Source organism: Pithys albifrons, chromosome 3 (assembly GCF_047495875.1).
Source record: "Pithys albifrons albifrons isolate INPA30051 chromosome 3, PitAlb_v1, whole genome shotgun sequence".
Classification (NCBI taxonomy): Eukaryota; Metazoa; Chordata; class Aves; order Passeriformes; family Thamnophilidae; genus Pithys; species Pithys albifrons.
The window spans coordinates 36,556,054-36,573,181 of record NC_092460.1 but is presented as its reverse complement, the minus strand read 5'-3'; the positions used below and the strand labels follow the sequence as shown (position 1 = coordinate 36,573,181).

At 38.2% G+C, this 17,128-nt stretch overlaps 1 protein-coding gene across 4 annotated transcripts in view; it reads right to left on the bottom strand.

Annotated features, from left to right (window-relative positions):
• Positions 1–2,937: 2,937 nt before the first annotated feature.
• Positions 2,938–17,128, bottom strand: part of LMO3 (LIM domain only 3) — a 61,891-nt gene continuing 47,700 nt past the window's right edge. For all 4 annotated transcript variants that reach the window (XM_071551369.1, XM_071551370.1, XM_071551371.1 and 1 more), the window contains one exon: positions 2,938–7,312. In XM_071551369.1, the coding sequence (XP_071407470.1) occupies positions 7,207–7,312 (106 nt within the window). In that variant the 3' untranslated portion in view covers positions 2,938–7,206. The remainder of the gene's footprint in view (positions 7,313–17,128) is intronic.

Here is a 17,128-nt window from a genome sequence, read left to right as displayed (position 1 = left end):
TCCATGATATGAAAAAAGGCTTAAACAAATATATATTTTGAAAAAGAAATTAAGGTTCTTAAAATACTTATGGATAATATAGGACAAAATCTGAATTTTCTGAAAGCAGAAAAATTTTTAAATCTGGTCTTAATTTCCAGGTCTGTGAATTCAGTCACATGAATAAAATGTGCATTGCTTTTTTCTTTAACATAACAGTCTACTGATAAGGCTTTTCATACCCATTATTTTATGTGTCTCTCAATAAACCCCCCACTCTTGGAAGACCATAAAGAAAAATAATCTGCTTTGCATTGCTGTAGACTCTGGGTAGAAAGAGTACTTTTCCATGTTGATTTTAGGGACAAACAAGCACAATCTGGATCCCAGCTGGATAAAAAGACAAATGCATAATTTGTAGTAATGTTGGTACTTCTTTTTTCCCCTGCCAACTCAGTTGCTGATGTATTTTACATAAAATGAAATTCAAAGTTTATGGCAAGATTTAAATCCTGATATCCTCATTTTAGCATCCATGGAAACATAGTGTCAGGACAGAGAAACAAATTTGTCATCTCATTATCTTCTAATTTGGACTAAACCCACTTCTAAATAGTTGGCCTTCTAGTGTGGCTCTTTCTTGTTATCTCTCAATGGCATAGCCTATCACATTGCTAAATGTAAATTGCTCTTGGCTAGTTTTTCCAAAAATTTGACAACATAGTTTGATTTTGCACTAACATAATCTAGACAATTTTTCCCCGTAGTGGGACAAAGGGATTGTGAAGAAACTATTATACAGAATTTCCTTGCATTGCTCCTCTCTTCCAATACCTATCACATTTTGCCTAACTATAGCAATCTTCTAGGTTCAAATGCTCTATTTAGATGTGTTCAGCGATTACACCAACTGTACAGATTTCATACATTAGATGAGACCTTGCTTAGAATACTAATGTTCTGTGCTTTGCAATAATCCAGTGAAGCCCAATTTGGTTTTGATTGCAATAAACAGGAGTCAAACATGCAAACTCTTGCTAATTTAAGTTGGTTTTACCTTTATCGTTTTGCATATTACATGATCTAGAGCCACACAAACAAAAGCTTGTTTGGACTTACCATGCTTTCCTTTTCAGAAAACAGAATTCTTTTTAATTAAAAACACTTTAAAAAAATCAGTATGTGTAATTGCTAACACCTGCTATGTGTTACTAACAGATGTTTCTTACTTACCTAAGGGAACTGTTATAATTACACTATACGCTTATTGGAATGGCATTTAACCAAGATAGTTTAGAAACTTTAGGTGGTGACTTTGTGTTCTTCCATTCATCTTTCCTCTAAAAAACTTTGAAAAAACCCCAACCAACCAGCCCTACTCATTCACCTCCCCAGCTTATGTTCATCAAATATAGTTCACCACAATGAAGCTTCAGATGTTCAGCTTTTCCCTGCTCCTTGGTCCATCCCTGAGCATGGAAGAACAGTTTGCACGTGGTGCTCTAAGCATAGCACTGGAGTCTATCTTGGCAAGGCCCAGAATGGGATGGTTATGTGATGTCTAACTAATAGTATGTACTAATATGCTAATAGTGGGGTACAAGGAATGCAGCTGCTCGTCTTTGGGCAGCCACTTTATTTCCCTGGCTCTGTGTTCTTCTAAGAAAGCAATGTGTAGCCTGTTCATAAGAATCTTTTGGGCTGGAAGATACCTCTAAGATCATCGAGTCCAACTATTACCCAGCATTGCCATGTCCACCACTGAATGATGTCCCTAAATACCACATCCACACATCTTTTAATGTGTTGTGTGATGGTGTCTCCACCATTTCCTTGGACAACCTGTCCCAGTACTTGACAATGTTTTTGGTGAAGAAACTTTTCTTAATATCCAATATAAACTTCCTCTGGCACAATTTGAGGCCATTTTCTCTCATCCTGTTGCTTGATACTTGGGAGAAGAGACTGACACTCAGAGAGGAGGAAGGCCCAAATCAGAAGTGTTTGCCCAGGGCTTTGAGATCTTTAGATTAAAGTACTTCTGGGTGTTGTCCTGTCACTAGGACCTTGCAGAGCAGGGGCAGGCTGGCCTTGTGGCAAGTGCAGAGATCTGCTCGCTTGGCAGGCTGTGGGAGATATGGTGGATTCCTGCATCTTCAGACTCAGCTGCAAGACACTCTGTGTTCCCCTCTGCATCTTCATTTATGAAACTAATCACACAATTACCTGTAGGCACGTGTTAAATATGACACTGGTCTCTGCAAAATAATGGGCCAATTGCAAACAATGAGTAAAGAGAGGCAGCTCCATTTATAACTGCTGTTTCAACAGAGCTGTGTTGTAATCAAAGTGATCTGAGGGTGACTCATTAATTAATTGATGTTCTTTTTTATTATGTGCTATTGAGTTAATGAGTAATTTGTGCTAGATAACTCTCTGAACACACTGATTACGTGAGATATTTTCTGGGGCTTTCATATCAATGACATGCTGAATAGGTGGAAGATGGTATTTGCTTATGTATACTCATTATTAGCAGGTTCAGGATGAATATAAATCAGCAGAAGGGCATTTTAAAAGGTATTAGATACATGCAGCTCTTACTTTAAACAGATATTCCTCAGCTTTTAATGCCTTAAATAGTATTAAAATCACTTCCTTTATAATACTTCTATCACCCACAATTGGCAGCTTCTAGAAAGGTGCCTACACAAAAGATTTTTACTGGGAGCATGTTTGTGCTAATGGCCTATTATCTTGCACATACTGAACAGTAAACAGGTTTGGTCTGCATCATTGGCCTGAAGTAGGAGAAATGTGTTAAGTGAATATGTAATCAGCTTTTTTTATCTACAGTGGTATTTAAAAGAATAAAAACACTCTTCTTATATAGAGTACACACTTTGCTTTCTGTAGTTTGAGTTGTTAAAGCTTTCGCTTTATTGAAACCACAACATCTCCAATGCCATAGGAGTTTTTATTCATTAAACAACAAATGGCTAAATTGATAATTTAGTCTGACAACAGCAGCACAGTGGAAGCTTTCAGAAAAATCAGCTAAATGTATAAAATTATACCCAGCAATCACTACAGACCTTCATTTTTGACAAGATTTGTTCTAGGTACCGATGACTGTAAACTACCTACTGCTGAGAAAATTATAAGAAGCTGCTGCATATTATGTTGAAAAAAGCCTTTAAAGTACTTTAAAGTCTGTACAGGCGAAACCTTGCCACAGTCCCTGTTTGCTTCTTTCCCCCACAGTTTCCCTTCTCACTGACCACTCTTCTCTTTATTTTCCTCAAGTCATTTCCTATGTAGAAACATTTGAGGGATTGCTGCATGATTTGCCTTTATTTACATTACATGAGCAAAAATTTGAGCAGCTTGGGAGGACAGGAAAACACAAGAAGGTGTGCTTAAAAAACAACTCAAAAAATTCAAAACTACAATAATGAAATAGATCAACTTTTAGCCCTGGTCACTGCTTCTGCCAAATCCAGGCTGTCTTGGTTCATCACCAGTAGTGGCAGGTAACAGACAGAGCAGGTTACTGTTGTCAGAGGAGCTTTTTACAGCTGAAAATCAAGGTTTGAAAATTTGTACTTTTCCACATGGCTCAAAAAACAGCCACTCAAGAATAGTAGATTTTAAAAAAATTGTTATTAGTTTTGTTTGGCTAAACTTAGCAATTTGTACAGATAGAGATAAAATACCCCAAAGATAGGAGACACAAGTGAAGGCATTCCTGCTTGGCAAATGAGCATACATTGAGTACCTGTCTCTAGCAGAATGTTTTCATGTACGCAGACAGAGCATGTTGACACACACAGTGATGGAGAAGGAGAACCACAGTAGATAACTAAGAGCAACCCAAAGGAATGGTCTAGGCTTCTGTCAAAAAGATCAATAAGGTGGCCTGGCAGATAATCTCTCTTCAATATTGTCTTATGTTATTATACTTTATTGGAGTTGTAAATGTTTCTATTAAATATTTCAACTCCCAGTTATTGTTTTAACAGCCAGGCAAGATGTCAATTTGAAATACACAAAAATGTGTAACTGATCTTTGACCTACATCTAATCTAAGTTTATACCATATCCTCTATATACAAATTTTAGATATGTATGTGAATAAGATATATGAGCTTAGAGTGCTGAAAGCAATGTCATACCATTGCAGTACTGCAAATGTGTGTATCAATATTCCTATACCTTACATCAGTTAAAGTTGATAGAATGGTGAGATAATTTTTTTTCCTTCATAGCAGAACCACATTCCACTTTGAGCTTACGTCACAAAACACACATATGCACATATGAGCAACATGGCATGTAATAATGAGCCACTATTTTCCCATGCCACTCTCTTCATTTACTCCATAGAGAGCTGAGCAGTGGCACTTTGTGGTAATGAGAGAGCACAGCGCTATTAGTGTGTAGTTGCCATCATCCCCAACAAGGCCTTCCCCAGGCTTAGGTGGTTCTGGTCCACTCCTGCCACAGGTCTGTGGTTACCTACTGCGAATGCTCTGCTTCTCCCATGATGTTCTAATACTCTTTGTAACACTTCGATGCATGGCTCTTGACTTCCTGAAGAGCCAAAAATGCTTTACAAAAGCAGTGTATGCATTAGCCCCATTCGACAGACAGGGACAAATGAGGCACAGAGAAGTTGAGTGACTTGCCCAAGCTTACAGGAAGTCAAACGCAGAACTGAAGTCCCTCATTTCCTGTTCTCCAACCCTATTACTGAACCAGGGATTTCTATCTATTCTGAAGTCTACTAGTGGAAAGCAGGAGAGAGATCTTTTTGACTTCTAACAGAAAGACCCAAGAGAAAACAGAGGAGAATATTGAAATTGGACTCAAAATAAGGTAATATGATTCTTCCCTTTCTGTCCATCCTGACCTTCATGGAAAGGACAGCTTGTTTATTGCACGGAAGTAGATCTGGAAGAGCCTAATAGTACCTCTGATGCCAACTGCTTCGTTATCCCAAAGACATTAAGGGACTCTGGAAGGAGTGGAAAAGAGACTTATGCTCAAGGTTAGCAAGGAAGATAGTCCATAAAAGAGGGCTAAATTTAATTTGAAAAACTATTTGGAGTTATTTCTTCTAATTAGCAAGAACAGCCTGAGGAGTCATTGCATTTCTTACGGGTCCTGTATAAGTCCAAGTCAAATTTTGTGAGCCATGCTTATTTTTAAAAGGGTTCACTACCAGAAACAAACCTGCACTGTAACAATAGTCATTAGAGCTAAATATCCATTTCTAAGTCAAGCCACTGTGCACTGTACTCATGCCATACACTAGAGAAATTACCCCACTGCATTACAAAGTTTCTTTCACCATCCCCAGGAATAATATGTTGAAACTGCGCAACAGGACATGAAGAGCAGGGAAGGACAGCACTCAACTTGAGCAGAGAGAAGGGTTCTTAGTCTAAATGAAAACAAGAGCCCAGCTCCATAACAACATAGGGTATAGTGGGTTTCATGTTTTGTTTTGTTTATGGTTTTTTTTTCCTTAATACTGTTTTGTTGTTTCCGTTCAGTTTTTTGTTATTGGAGTTTTTTTTTATTTCTAATACAGATTCTTTTGCCCGTGAGCCAGATTACAGTGGCAAACAGAAAAGAATTAAATATGCATTTAACAACTTTTTACACATCCATCCTGCTTTCCTTTGCCAAACACCTGTAAGTTCTGTCAGGGGCACGAGCACTTAGGGACACCCTGCTAATGCAATAGCTTCATGGCTTTAAAAACAGATATCCACCTCTCCTAGAAAATGGACTGATTGCCAACAAGATCTGTCAGCAGTGATTCCACCTCTGTCCAAAAGATTTTAATTGCCAGTATTGATGGGACAAACCTGAAGGACTTTGGCATGGACAGCAAAGTACCTCTGCAGCTGAGAGTGGTAGCTCTCATGTTCTGTATTGGTATTGCAAAGTTTTGTCCCATCCACATGAGCATTTAAATTACCTTCAGCTTTCATTGAGGTGGGTAATTAGTAACCAGTCTCTCAGTGTCAGCTCAGGGTCATTTTTTAATGTAAATAGACCCTCCGAAGGGGCTGTTTACAGTGCCTTCTACTTTCACTTTTTTTCCAGGGATTCTTGAGCACAGCCCCAGAAAACTTAAGGGTTAAGCCCTGATTTAAAAAAAAAAAAAGAAAATTGAAAGGAAAGAGAGAGAAAGAGAGAGAGTCCTCAAATTTTAAGAATTTTTAAAAGTGTATATAAACAGAAGTCTTCTCCCTTTCCTTCCCCCCGCTCCCAAACTAAATTATTTCAGGAAATAACATATATATATTTATTTATATATATATAAAAAATAAGATACCCAGAGGCACTGGTCTGCATTAGGGCTTAATTTCCACCTAAATTAAAGATCAAATCCAGGCATTTGGAATGCCTATGGGGCACAAAAGCAGTACCCAAAATCATTAACTTTTGCACCTTTTATAATATATCCCAAACAAGTCAGATTTGCTTTTCAAAATTTTGTAGTAAAATAAAAGTGCTCTTTGAGAAAAATCTATGGAATTAAACAGCAGATGCTTAACCCCTGAAAAATAGAGGCTTATAACAGAAGTGCTGATAGACCCTTAACTATAGCATCATTAGCAGCAGGTGCTGCTAGTTATTAGTTTTCTACATAGTTTTAATGTAAACAGTATTCTTAAGCTCTAAGTGTAGCATAATGATTGGGATTTGCTCTTTAATGCTTTTTACTAGAAAGATACAGCTCATTTAAAATAGCTGGTAGTTACAGAAAGCATAAATATACAGTAAGTTTAGACACTGATTGTACTAAATGCAACAATACAAAGAAGCAAACAGGAACACAAATGGTAACACAATAAAACTGTATTACATTTGTGCTTCAAATATTACAATACATTATGTACAATAGTCCAAAATAAACATCTCATGCCAAGTGACACAAAAAGAAACCAAAAACCCCAAACAAACCAAAACCCCCAAGAGCAAGCAAAAAGAATCCAGCTGTATTTACAGTACCTTTTTAATTAACATTCAACTCTGAACTGGAGCAATTTTCACTACATACAGATGCAGTCCACCTTTTATGTCACGCAACCATTCTGTCTCCCTATATCTATGCTATTCAGTAGGTTCCTGTGTCATTTCTTATATACATGTTGAGCAAAAAAGATAAAAGAACATAGTGCTTTTTATTCTTAATGATGTGGCATCCGATCAGCGAACCTGGGGTGCATAACCTTCTTTCATTAAACCCTCCTCATAGTCTGTCTGGCACAGAATCATGTTGTTCTTCAGGAAAAATTTGTCTCCAACGCAAAATCTGAAATTACAGTAATAAAGAGACAAAAGAGATAGTTTGAGGATGAATGATGTGATATGATCTTTCACATAAAGACTGCACAGCAAGTGTTCATGATATCGATGCACTGACCGCACAGCTCACACCTCTGCTGTCTGTACACTGCACACAGACACGTGTGCACATGTGTGAAAGCCCAGCAGACGAACTGCTCTGGTACCAGAATTAGTCCTGTGCTTTCAACAAAATCTATTGCATTCAAGTGCTTTCGCTTCCCCCAGCCAAAGGCTGCATTCAAAGCCCACCAAAGACTGTGGGAGTCTTGGATCAGGTCACTTGCATATAGATAAAACACAATAAATATCCCACGCTACTGAGTGCAAAGTAAATGTCCTGCTTTCATGGAAGTCAGAAGAAAAACAAAGAAAACAAAGTGACCATATGCAGCAGAAAGCTTGTCTGAGATACATTATATTTTTCTTGTGCAGGTGTGCTGGTGAGAATTGCTTGTTATATTCTAGTCAGATATTTCACTAGAACCCTTTCTAGCATACACAAAACTTTACATATATCGTGGTACAAACTAGAGGCAGACAGGCATGCAAAGAAACCTTTTCCTTTTTTTCCTGTAGGAGTTGATGATAAATTTAGTTACTTGGCTAACTACTCTCTCTCTTGTGGTATCAGTATACCTACCTTGTTATACTATTATGTGCATCAGAATGATCTGATTGCTACAAAAAGCTTCTGAGAGATTTCATTTGATTTTCTCTGATGACTAGGAAAATCACGTAATGTTAATGCTCCTGGCTGGCTGGCTTCAAACATCGAGTAAAGTAGGATTTCCCAGCTAAGCAGCATGCTTGAATTGAAGGCGGCTCTTCCCTGACGCCCCCTCAACCCTTCCCCTCGACAAAGGCAGTCTTCTTGAGGATACTTAGGAAACAAGTGAATAGGGCCAACACAGAGAAGAAGTTTCCCTAGTGACTGCCTTGGCAGGGTTACATGCCTTTGTTTATAGTGAACTCTCCAGCTATAAAATATATTGGGAGGCGCTGCTCACATTATTCCAATTAAAATGAAAGCAAGTAACCTAAATGAACCCCTTAACACTGATGTGAATAAATGAAACCAGCTTCTACCAGCTAATTATGGATCTCACTACATAAAGTATTGTTTAATGTGTAACAGATTATAATGTCCTTTTTTGTATAATTTCCAAATGGTGACATCTTGGACACAATTAGGGTCAGATATAAATGCTTGTGTTGTTTACGCTAGATTTAACAGCAAAGTAGCTATGGAAATAGCTGTATATGTATTTAATTGTAACAATTTAACCTTCAAATAGTGGTGCCTGCTGTAGTTGACCCAGTAAAACTCCGCAAATGACACAGGCTGCCCCATCTGACCTCTGATAGTGGTCTGTCTTTATCAGATAGTCAATTTCCAATGATGTTCAAGCAGAAATCTTGGTGAATTGTCACAGATTAAATTGTGTATGGAAAGCAGTCCTTTAATGTTTTGTGAAGTTGGAGGTTTAAATGAGTAGCAGTTGGACTGATTTACATTTGTGAAGATTGGAATGCTAGACAAACAGTGAACCCATTTATTTTCCAACTGGGTAGCTTTGGAAATTTATCCTTATGCTAGCTAAATAGATAGAGGGAAAATAGTGTAATAAAAAAGTGGATTGAAAAGAATTAGCTCTGCTCTTAAAGGAAAATTGGTTTGTTTATTTGTGGACTTTTTTTGTGTGTGTAGGATTACTGCCTGATGATGATGATGATTGAAAATAAGATTAGGGAATGATGCCAAAATCTTTAAGTTATTTATGGCCAAGACTCTTTTACACAATTTAGGGGTTCCTGTTATTCTTCCCACCCCAATCCTGGTATACTAGGCTACTAACAACACAAATGATTTTGAATAGCTATGTTGAAATGTAGAATTCACGCAGAAAAGTTGTTCTTTGGCATTTTTTCCATATTTGGTAATTTTGTCCATTGACAGCAATGCTGACAAAAATTCTTTTGTACATCTTACAAGATTAGGTAAAAGAGTTTTAACTAGTGCCAATATGTAAACTTATTTTTCCCTAACAAGTCACAGTTAACAAGAATTTAAAAAAGCCAGTCCTTCTTAGTTTCTCTTAAATAAACATATGGATTAATTAATATGGACTAAAAGCAGGAGAAGTTACTGTATTGTGACAAGTCAGTCACTCCCTTACAGTTTGCTCAGCGATTAACGATGGGGACTGAGTGGGACATGTCTGGCCAGCAGTGCCCACCACATCGGCGGGTTACTGCATGGCAGGTGTGCCTCCTGCCAGGTCAGGCACCAGTGGGAGACTCTGCAACCAGCAGAAAACACTAACTGAACTGTGAACATTATTCAGCTATGTATTCCTTTGTGTTCCAGCATAACACAGAGCTTGGCAGACTAACTTGTTTAAAATATTTAGTAAATGAAAAATATGCTGCTTAAGTGCAGTTCACTTGTATGGCACACTGCTTACACATGTGACTTCTTGCAATATTGCTTGCATCAATATCCTGGCTGAAGGGTTTTGTTTCTCAGCTCTCAAAGAAGTGACACAGTTGGAATTAAACTGCATCAGGTACATGGGGGTGTCAGGTATCTTTTCCCAATAAAAAGTGTCCATGCCTTTTGCTTTTGCCATGTTAATGTTGAGCCAGAAATGCTCTACCAATGTCTACATGGCATTTGACAGCTTTATGCATGAGTGGCTTTAAACATACACAGTTCCACAAATCATTTACCTTCCAACTGTACAGCTGTCTTGTGGAGAGCCTGTCAGTGGTCTGTCTAGACACGCTTGACTGTGTGATAACCTGTACGGAGGGGGTCTGTCTGCATGGTAAGACATCCTCTAGGTTCATCTGGATGATCCTTTGTGCCTTGGGGGAAACCTGTTACTTGCAACACTTTTGGTCCAAATTCTGCAACTGTTTTCATATGGTTCAAGTTCAGCAACTGAAACATATTTGGCAAAGACTGACAGTGAGGCTTGTGTCGGCCTCTGGGCATTAAATGTGTGAATCGTGCACTCATTAGGTGACAATGAGGTAGGCACCAGGTGAAAAACTTATAATCATGGCATGCTAGATGCCAGGCACAATGAGGCAAGGCAAGTAGGAAGATGAAATATGACAAATTCTGTCCATTCACACTTTCAACCTTATTTGACTCTCAAAAACAGATTTAGCCTCTTCTGAAGTGAAAGAGCTAGAGCTGTAACTACTGCAGATTGGTTTTGCTCACTCCACAATTTAAACCTGGCCTAGTTTTAAATGGAAGGGTAAATTTGAGCCTACTGTTCCACTAAGGATGGAGGTTTTTTATGGAATTGGCACAGTATGTAAATCAGGGCACAATTTGGGCATGTATATCAAATGGAGTCAAGGAGCATATTAAGATGCCACTGTGTTAGGAGTATATAATTAGGCAAGACTATTACTCTTCTAGCAGGCAGATGGTAGTCTTCCCTAAAACCTTCACCCATTTTTTTAATAGGCATGCAAGATGAACAGCAAAGAATATACAATAGGCTGAATTAACATGCCAGATTGGACTTACCACCATAAATTGATAATAGTACTTTTGACATGACTGTGACATTAGTAGAATGACCATTATAATTAACCTACATCCTAGAACTCCTGTCATATTTTACAATGGTAAAAGGAAGGCCATTTATATTACAAAATGACCTCTGTTATCACCTTGTTTGGAAGGGGAAGGTATGCCTAGACTAATCACAAGAAGTATAAAACTTCCATTCTGAGATATAGCTCTTTCCTTGTTCAGAACAGATATTTAAGGAGATGTCACTGCTGTCTATCATATTTTCTGATGTACAGGATGTGTGTCAAGGTACCAAAGACTTCTTAAGAAAGCGAGAAATACTACTGTGAACAAAGGTGGCTCTGTGTATGCCACCTCTGGTAAAGACAGATCTTTGTTGTAGAAAGAAACAAAATCTGGAAGCATTAAGTTGATTTCCTCGAAGATAAAGGAAGCTCAGACTTACCACACCCACATCCTTCCCCTCTGCTTTGTGCAATCAGTGATGTAACTTGTCCTCTGCTTTTCCCCTTTTCTCTTTTTTTTTCTTTTTTAAAGCTTCTTTGCATTTCCAGTATAGCACACTAACACTAATCTATATGCATCACTAAGAGAACAAAGCCACCCTTTAACATCACAGCTAATCAGTCCACATCTGTGGTTTACTAATTCTGGGGCTCTGTCAAAATGTCCATTTCAAAGGCTGGAAAATGGGAGCTGTGCCTGGGTTTGTACATTCTCACCAGAATGATGTAGTGTAAATACACACAGAATGGCAGTTTAACTTGGAATTACAAACCTCAGCTTGGTGTGTTTTTCATTTACTGTGTTTTAAATAGCAGGTATGGACAATGTATTAATTTTTATTCTAAATTTAGAGACACTCAATGAAAATAAGCAGTATTCAGGTCTGCAGAATTTCTAAAATGACCACTTATGAAAAAATCTAATATTGGTGTTTGATACAAGGATGTCCCTGGCATTGCACTCCTCCCCTGCCACTTGACAGAGAACAAAGGCAGCATTGTGTGGGCATTTTACAGTTTATACTAGAGGTAAGTGTTTACAGCTACATCAGGACAGCGACTTGAATGAGTGTGCAACAATTTTCAGTCCAGTTCCCATTAAAATAAAGGCTATTTCAGAGAGAAGGGTAGAACAGTTGATTTAAATACCTCTCAGTGATAGCAGATGGGGGTTTTAAACCATACCCTGAGCTGACTTCAAACGGCAGAGAGAAAATATCTCAGAAATATGGAACAAGCTGCTAAAGATGCCGACAGAGAGTGAAAGAAGGACACATAAACTCTAGAAAGTGGGAAAGCCGAAGGCAGACTGACATCATTGTTGTAGTCAAAAGTGTCAAGCAAAGATACAGCTGAGCCCACTTGCAAGATTTTCCACTCCATTTCGCTAGTCACACACATGGAACCTGACAAAGTGTGAATGGCAGTGTCTGTTTACAAGTTTATTTTTCCAGTGGTTTCCTTTTTTTTCTTTTTTCCCCCATAAATTTTCTGCAGGAATTAAATATATTGAGGCTACTGTCAACGTGAGGTGGAGAAGTTTAATATGTTTACAGAGAAGAAAGGGGAACACTCACACCATTAAGATGACTGTCACTAAGCTCTGCGGGCATTTAGGTGATGGAAAAACTTCAAATTAGGAGCAAGCTGGACAGAGACATGAGAGATAAAAGGATGCTAAAACCTTTAGGCTAAGGACAGAGCTTAATATTCACAAAATTGCTACAGCTTTAAGCATTGATATAAAGAAAAAAGTGCAGGAAATATCTCCAAAACTGGCTGGCTGGAGCAATTAGATCCTAGAGCTGAATAGCTTTATGAAAGGGAAAGTAGGAGACAGTGCCTATTTGACACCAGGGGACTAGGCTTGGTGGCTGAGGAGGTCTCTTCCAGACTGTCTGTGTCTACAGTCTCTCCTCTTGGAATACAGTATGTGAAACAATACCTTTTCCTCCTCACTCTAAAAATGCCACTGTTGTAGTTTTGATGTAAATTCTCTCCCCATGCCATTAGTTAACAAAAGAAGTAGATAACTACTACCAATTCCTTCTTGATTGTTTTGGGTAGTGGAGACGGGGGAAAGGTGTGGTGGGAAATGGGCTTGGACTGTCTCTTTTGTTCTCGGGGACATCACACAGCTCTGGGGGAGATTGGAGCTGCGTGTGCGGGCTGTCAGAGAGAAACCTTTCTCTCCTGCTCCTCGCTGCTTCTGTGGAGTAAGCTAGTTTCTTCTTGCCACTGCTGCTTCTCCTGGTTTTTCAGCACTGGGGCCCCGGTTGCCGTTCAGGTCTTCCCGCCGCAGCAGCGACCCGGGAGAGAGAAGTTACAGCTGCTTTCTAAGACACGCTGCGGTTCTCCCAGTTTTCCTTCTTCGTTTGGGACAAGGGACACAGAGGGAGAGACAGAGTTCATCTGAGTGCTCACTGCTCGTCTCTGTCTCGCTGGAGAGGGACTGGGAGCTCACCCTGCAGCCAGTCGGGGTGTGACACTGAAACTGCCCATAAGTATAACTTTTTTTCCAGGAGGAAACCTGCCGGTTTGGGAGTTGTTGTTTTCTTTTTTTTCTTGTGGTGTTGGGGAAGCAGTTCGCTCTGGTCTGTTTACAGTTGTATCTATACCTGCATATATGTTATATATATACATATATATATATATATATGTGTGTGTGTGTGTGTGTGTGTGTGTGTGTGTGTGTGTGTGTGTAAAAGTTAAGAACAGTTATCCTTGTTATATCCATTTTCTCATTAAAGTTCTTTTTCTTAAATTTGATAAAGAGTGACACGATTGTTGTGGAGGAATCCCCTCCTACGCTTGTAGGTAAACATTTTGTTTTTTTCCCCTCAAACTAAGACAGCCACATTCAGGAGGCCAATACAAGGGGATAGGTATGTTATGACTTAGTTCAGAGCTGGAGTTAATGACCTGAATAAAAGTCCCCCAAACCCAAGGGGGTCTAATTACCATGTATACTTAGACTTGTGCTCGATGGTAAGTTGTAGATACTCAAAACTCCTAAAGCAGACAAGTGAAGTTGTACATAAAAGCAGAAAGGTCACCAAATCTTTCAAAGAAATGCTAGGCAAAAAGAGGAAGGCATCTCTCTCACTGGGCCAGGATCAACTATTTAAAGGATAGGAATGTGAAGGTCATGCAATAGCAAGCCTGAAGAAGGTGTTGCCCCAAGCATCAGTGGGATGTTTGTTAATATAATTATTAGCTAGTGTGGATGGCAGAAAGGACTGGAAGGAGCAACCAGGCACAGAGCGTCAGAAGAAATTCAGTATTTGCAAAGACAAAGTAATGAAAGATGAAGAAACAATTTTACTCGAGTACATTGCATATGTTCCTTTATGGAAAAACCTAAATGGTAGTTGATAATTGAAAGTGAAATGTGGAACCAAACAAAGAGCATTATATACTTTGCAGAACTACTGCAGAGAATGACCCAGAAGACTTAAGATTTAATGGGGGAAGAGAGAGTGAAACTGGGGAATAAGGATAAACATCCAGGTCTTGCAACAGCTGGTAAGCCTTGCTACATCCATTGATGATTTTTGGATATTGCTGATGTGTTAGTAAATAAAAATGTTCTCTTCCGTAAATAAATTCCATATTAGTGGAATTGGTGACTGGAGTGAAAGGAAAGAGTAAATCTAAAAACTCTCAATAACATTATTTTGCATAGAAAGGGGCATTCAATAAAGAAAGAAAGTTAAACTGCTAACTTGTGAACTCATCCTTACTCAGAATCTGCTGTTTGATTTTGATTAGCTTAACCAGAAGAAGAAAAAAGGATCCTAAGAAGGACAACAGAAATTATTCATGATATGGTGACTGACAAGATTATTCAGTTTAAAAAAGTTTCACAGTAGATGTAAAAAACTCCAAAATGAGTGATGTGTCAGGTGTCTAGCATTTCAGGGTTTTATTGTTACACAAGTAATGAGAAACAAAAGATTTGAAGATATTTATTAATGAGAGAATGTAGTCAGTGGGATACTTTACCACAGGAACCACAGAAGAGCTATGTTGGAGCACCCACAAAATAGGATTTATTATAAAAAAACCAAGGAAATTAATTCTTCAGAGTGCTGCTAGCTCCAAAGTGTGAGGAAGAAAGATACCCTACAGGTAGTCAGCTTTATTAGGCTCCATGATAGCTATTGCAATATAATCAGGATTAGGGTCACTTTTGAGAATTTCTGAAGTTCTGTGAAACTTCTGGAACCATGCCCTGTTTTCACTAAATGAACTAGACTGTATTTCAGGTAAATTGATGCTTTTGTTCTTAGTCCAAGACACCTGTAAGATTATTTCAGCAACACTTTTCCGAAACTACATACAAAGTAAAAATCAAATAAAAGATTAGATTGAAAGCTCAGGAATAATGAGGCTAAGAACTATTAAAATATCCCACTAAAGCTCCATTTCAGAAGAACCTAACAGCACTTTTCCAGGGGGTCAGTGGCCCCAAGGCACAGTACAATGTGTATTAGCTGTGAAGTGAAATTGCACATTAGTTCACAATTGTAATTGTAAAAGAGGAGTATTAAAAATAATCACAACAGCTGTGCTTTTTTCGGGAGGGTGGAGAAAAAGAAATTTCACTTCCTCAGATCCACGAGTGCTAACTATGATGAAAATCTTTTGCACTCTGACTAACAAACATTGTCGGCTTTGCTTGACTGATGAAGATTAGCTGACTTCTTACATTAAAGAAGTTTGTCTTGTATGGGCTGAAGTGACAAGACAATAACTAAGTGCTAATTGTGCATAACCAACACTAAAGATATGCAGCCCCATTATGGCATGTAATAAATGAAGCGAACAACAGAATTATATTAGGTGCCTTAATAATGATACTAGAACCGTGGTTTGGAAAAAACGGCATGTGAAGGAAAAGAAACCTAAGAGAGTGCGTGTGTCTTTCTTAAATGGGTGCTATGGGAGCCTCTGCCTGCCTTGCTCAGAATACAGCTTCTTAGTTCTGTAGCAAGACAAAATTGATATAGGACTTTAAATAGCATTAGAAACTATTATTACTTTGCATTATTATATGGTTTAAGCAGTGGTTATTACTTGCCTGGTATTTTAATTTTCCATGCAACATGATGAAAAAGGTCAATTTGGCTTTTTTTTAAAGAGCGTAATTGTAATGTGCTATACTTATTAGCAGCTGTACATTTTATGGTTCTTTAGGGATGTTTGATTTTTAAATGACTACAGTGTTAAAAAAGAATACACTGTAGGACAAGGTGAGTTCAGAGCTGTGACTAGCTTTGTTGTGTTCAGACTGTTACTTTCCTAATTTTTTATTACTTCCCTAGAAATGTACATCTTGCATTTCTTCCCACCTGAAAATGAAAAAGAATATGAATGCTATGAAACGCTAAATAGGATCATGTAATAATGTAAAAATAACTGAAAATAATAGGGATATTAAGGAGCAGACATAATTGGCTCTCTCACTTCCTAGACCTCATAGAAGTCACTTGCAAAGCAGCTACCAGCTTTCATGGAGTTAGAAATGGAGCTCTTGGTGAAATCTCTGATAGCATTTGGTCACCATTCTGAATGTAGCTGGTATAAATTTGGCTGTATTCACCTCTGAAAAAACATCAGTTGTTACAATTTTACCATTTTTAACATTTGTTCTACAACTGTGGCATATGGGCGATGCTTCAGAACAAAGTGTCAGGTTTGGATCCTTGGAATTTTTACAACCTACAGTTAGGATATGGAAATAAAAATAGGGCTATAAGAGGTCCAAAGCTGCTACAGAGAAAATGGTGGGATTTTAAATTTAAATTATTATAGTTCTGGAAACAGGAAGAAACAATGTGTACTTTAAAAGAAATACATGTGATAAAAATGAAGAATTAAAGTGAAATTAATGCAATAATGACAAATGGTCTTGCTATGCTCGTCTGCAGATAAGGATCTTTAAGACGTTTATAAATATTAATTAATTAAACTTGACAGACAGCCTTTTGAAGGCGAGGAAGTAACATTATTCTTTTTTATTGATATAGAATCTGGGGCACAAAAAGTTTTCTGGCCAAGGTCATGAAAGATGTTCTGTATTAGTCCCAAGAAAAGTGTCCAAGTCTTACTCTCAGTCTTATGTTTCCACTACTGGTGGGTGTGTCCTCTTCTCTGGAATGTATACCCATACCAGTGCAGAATTAGTACTTAGGTTATGGAACAGACCAAAGAAATT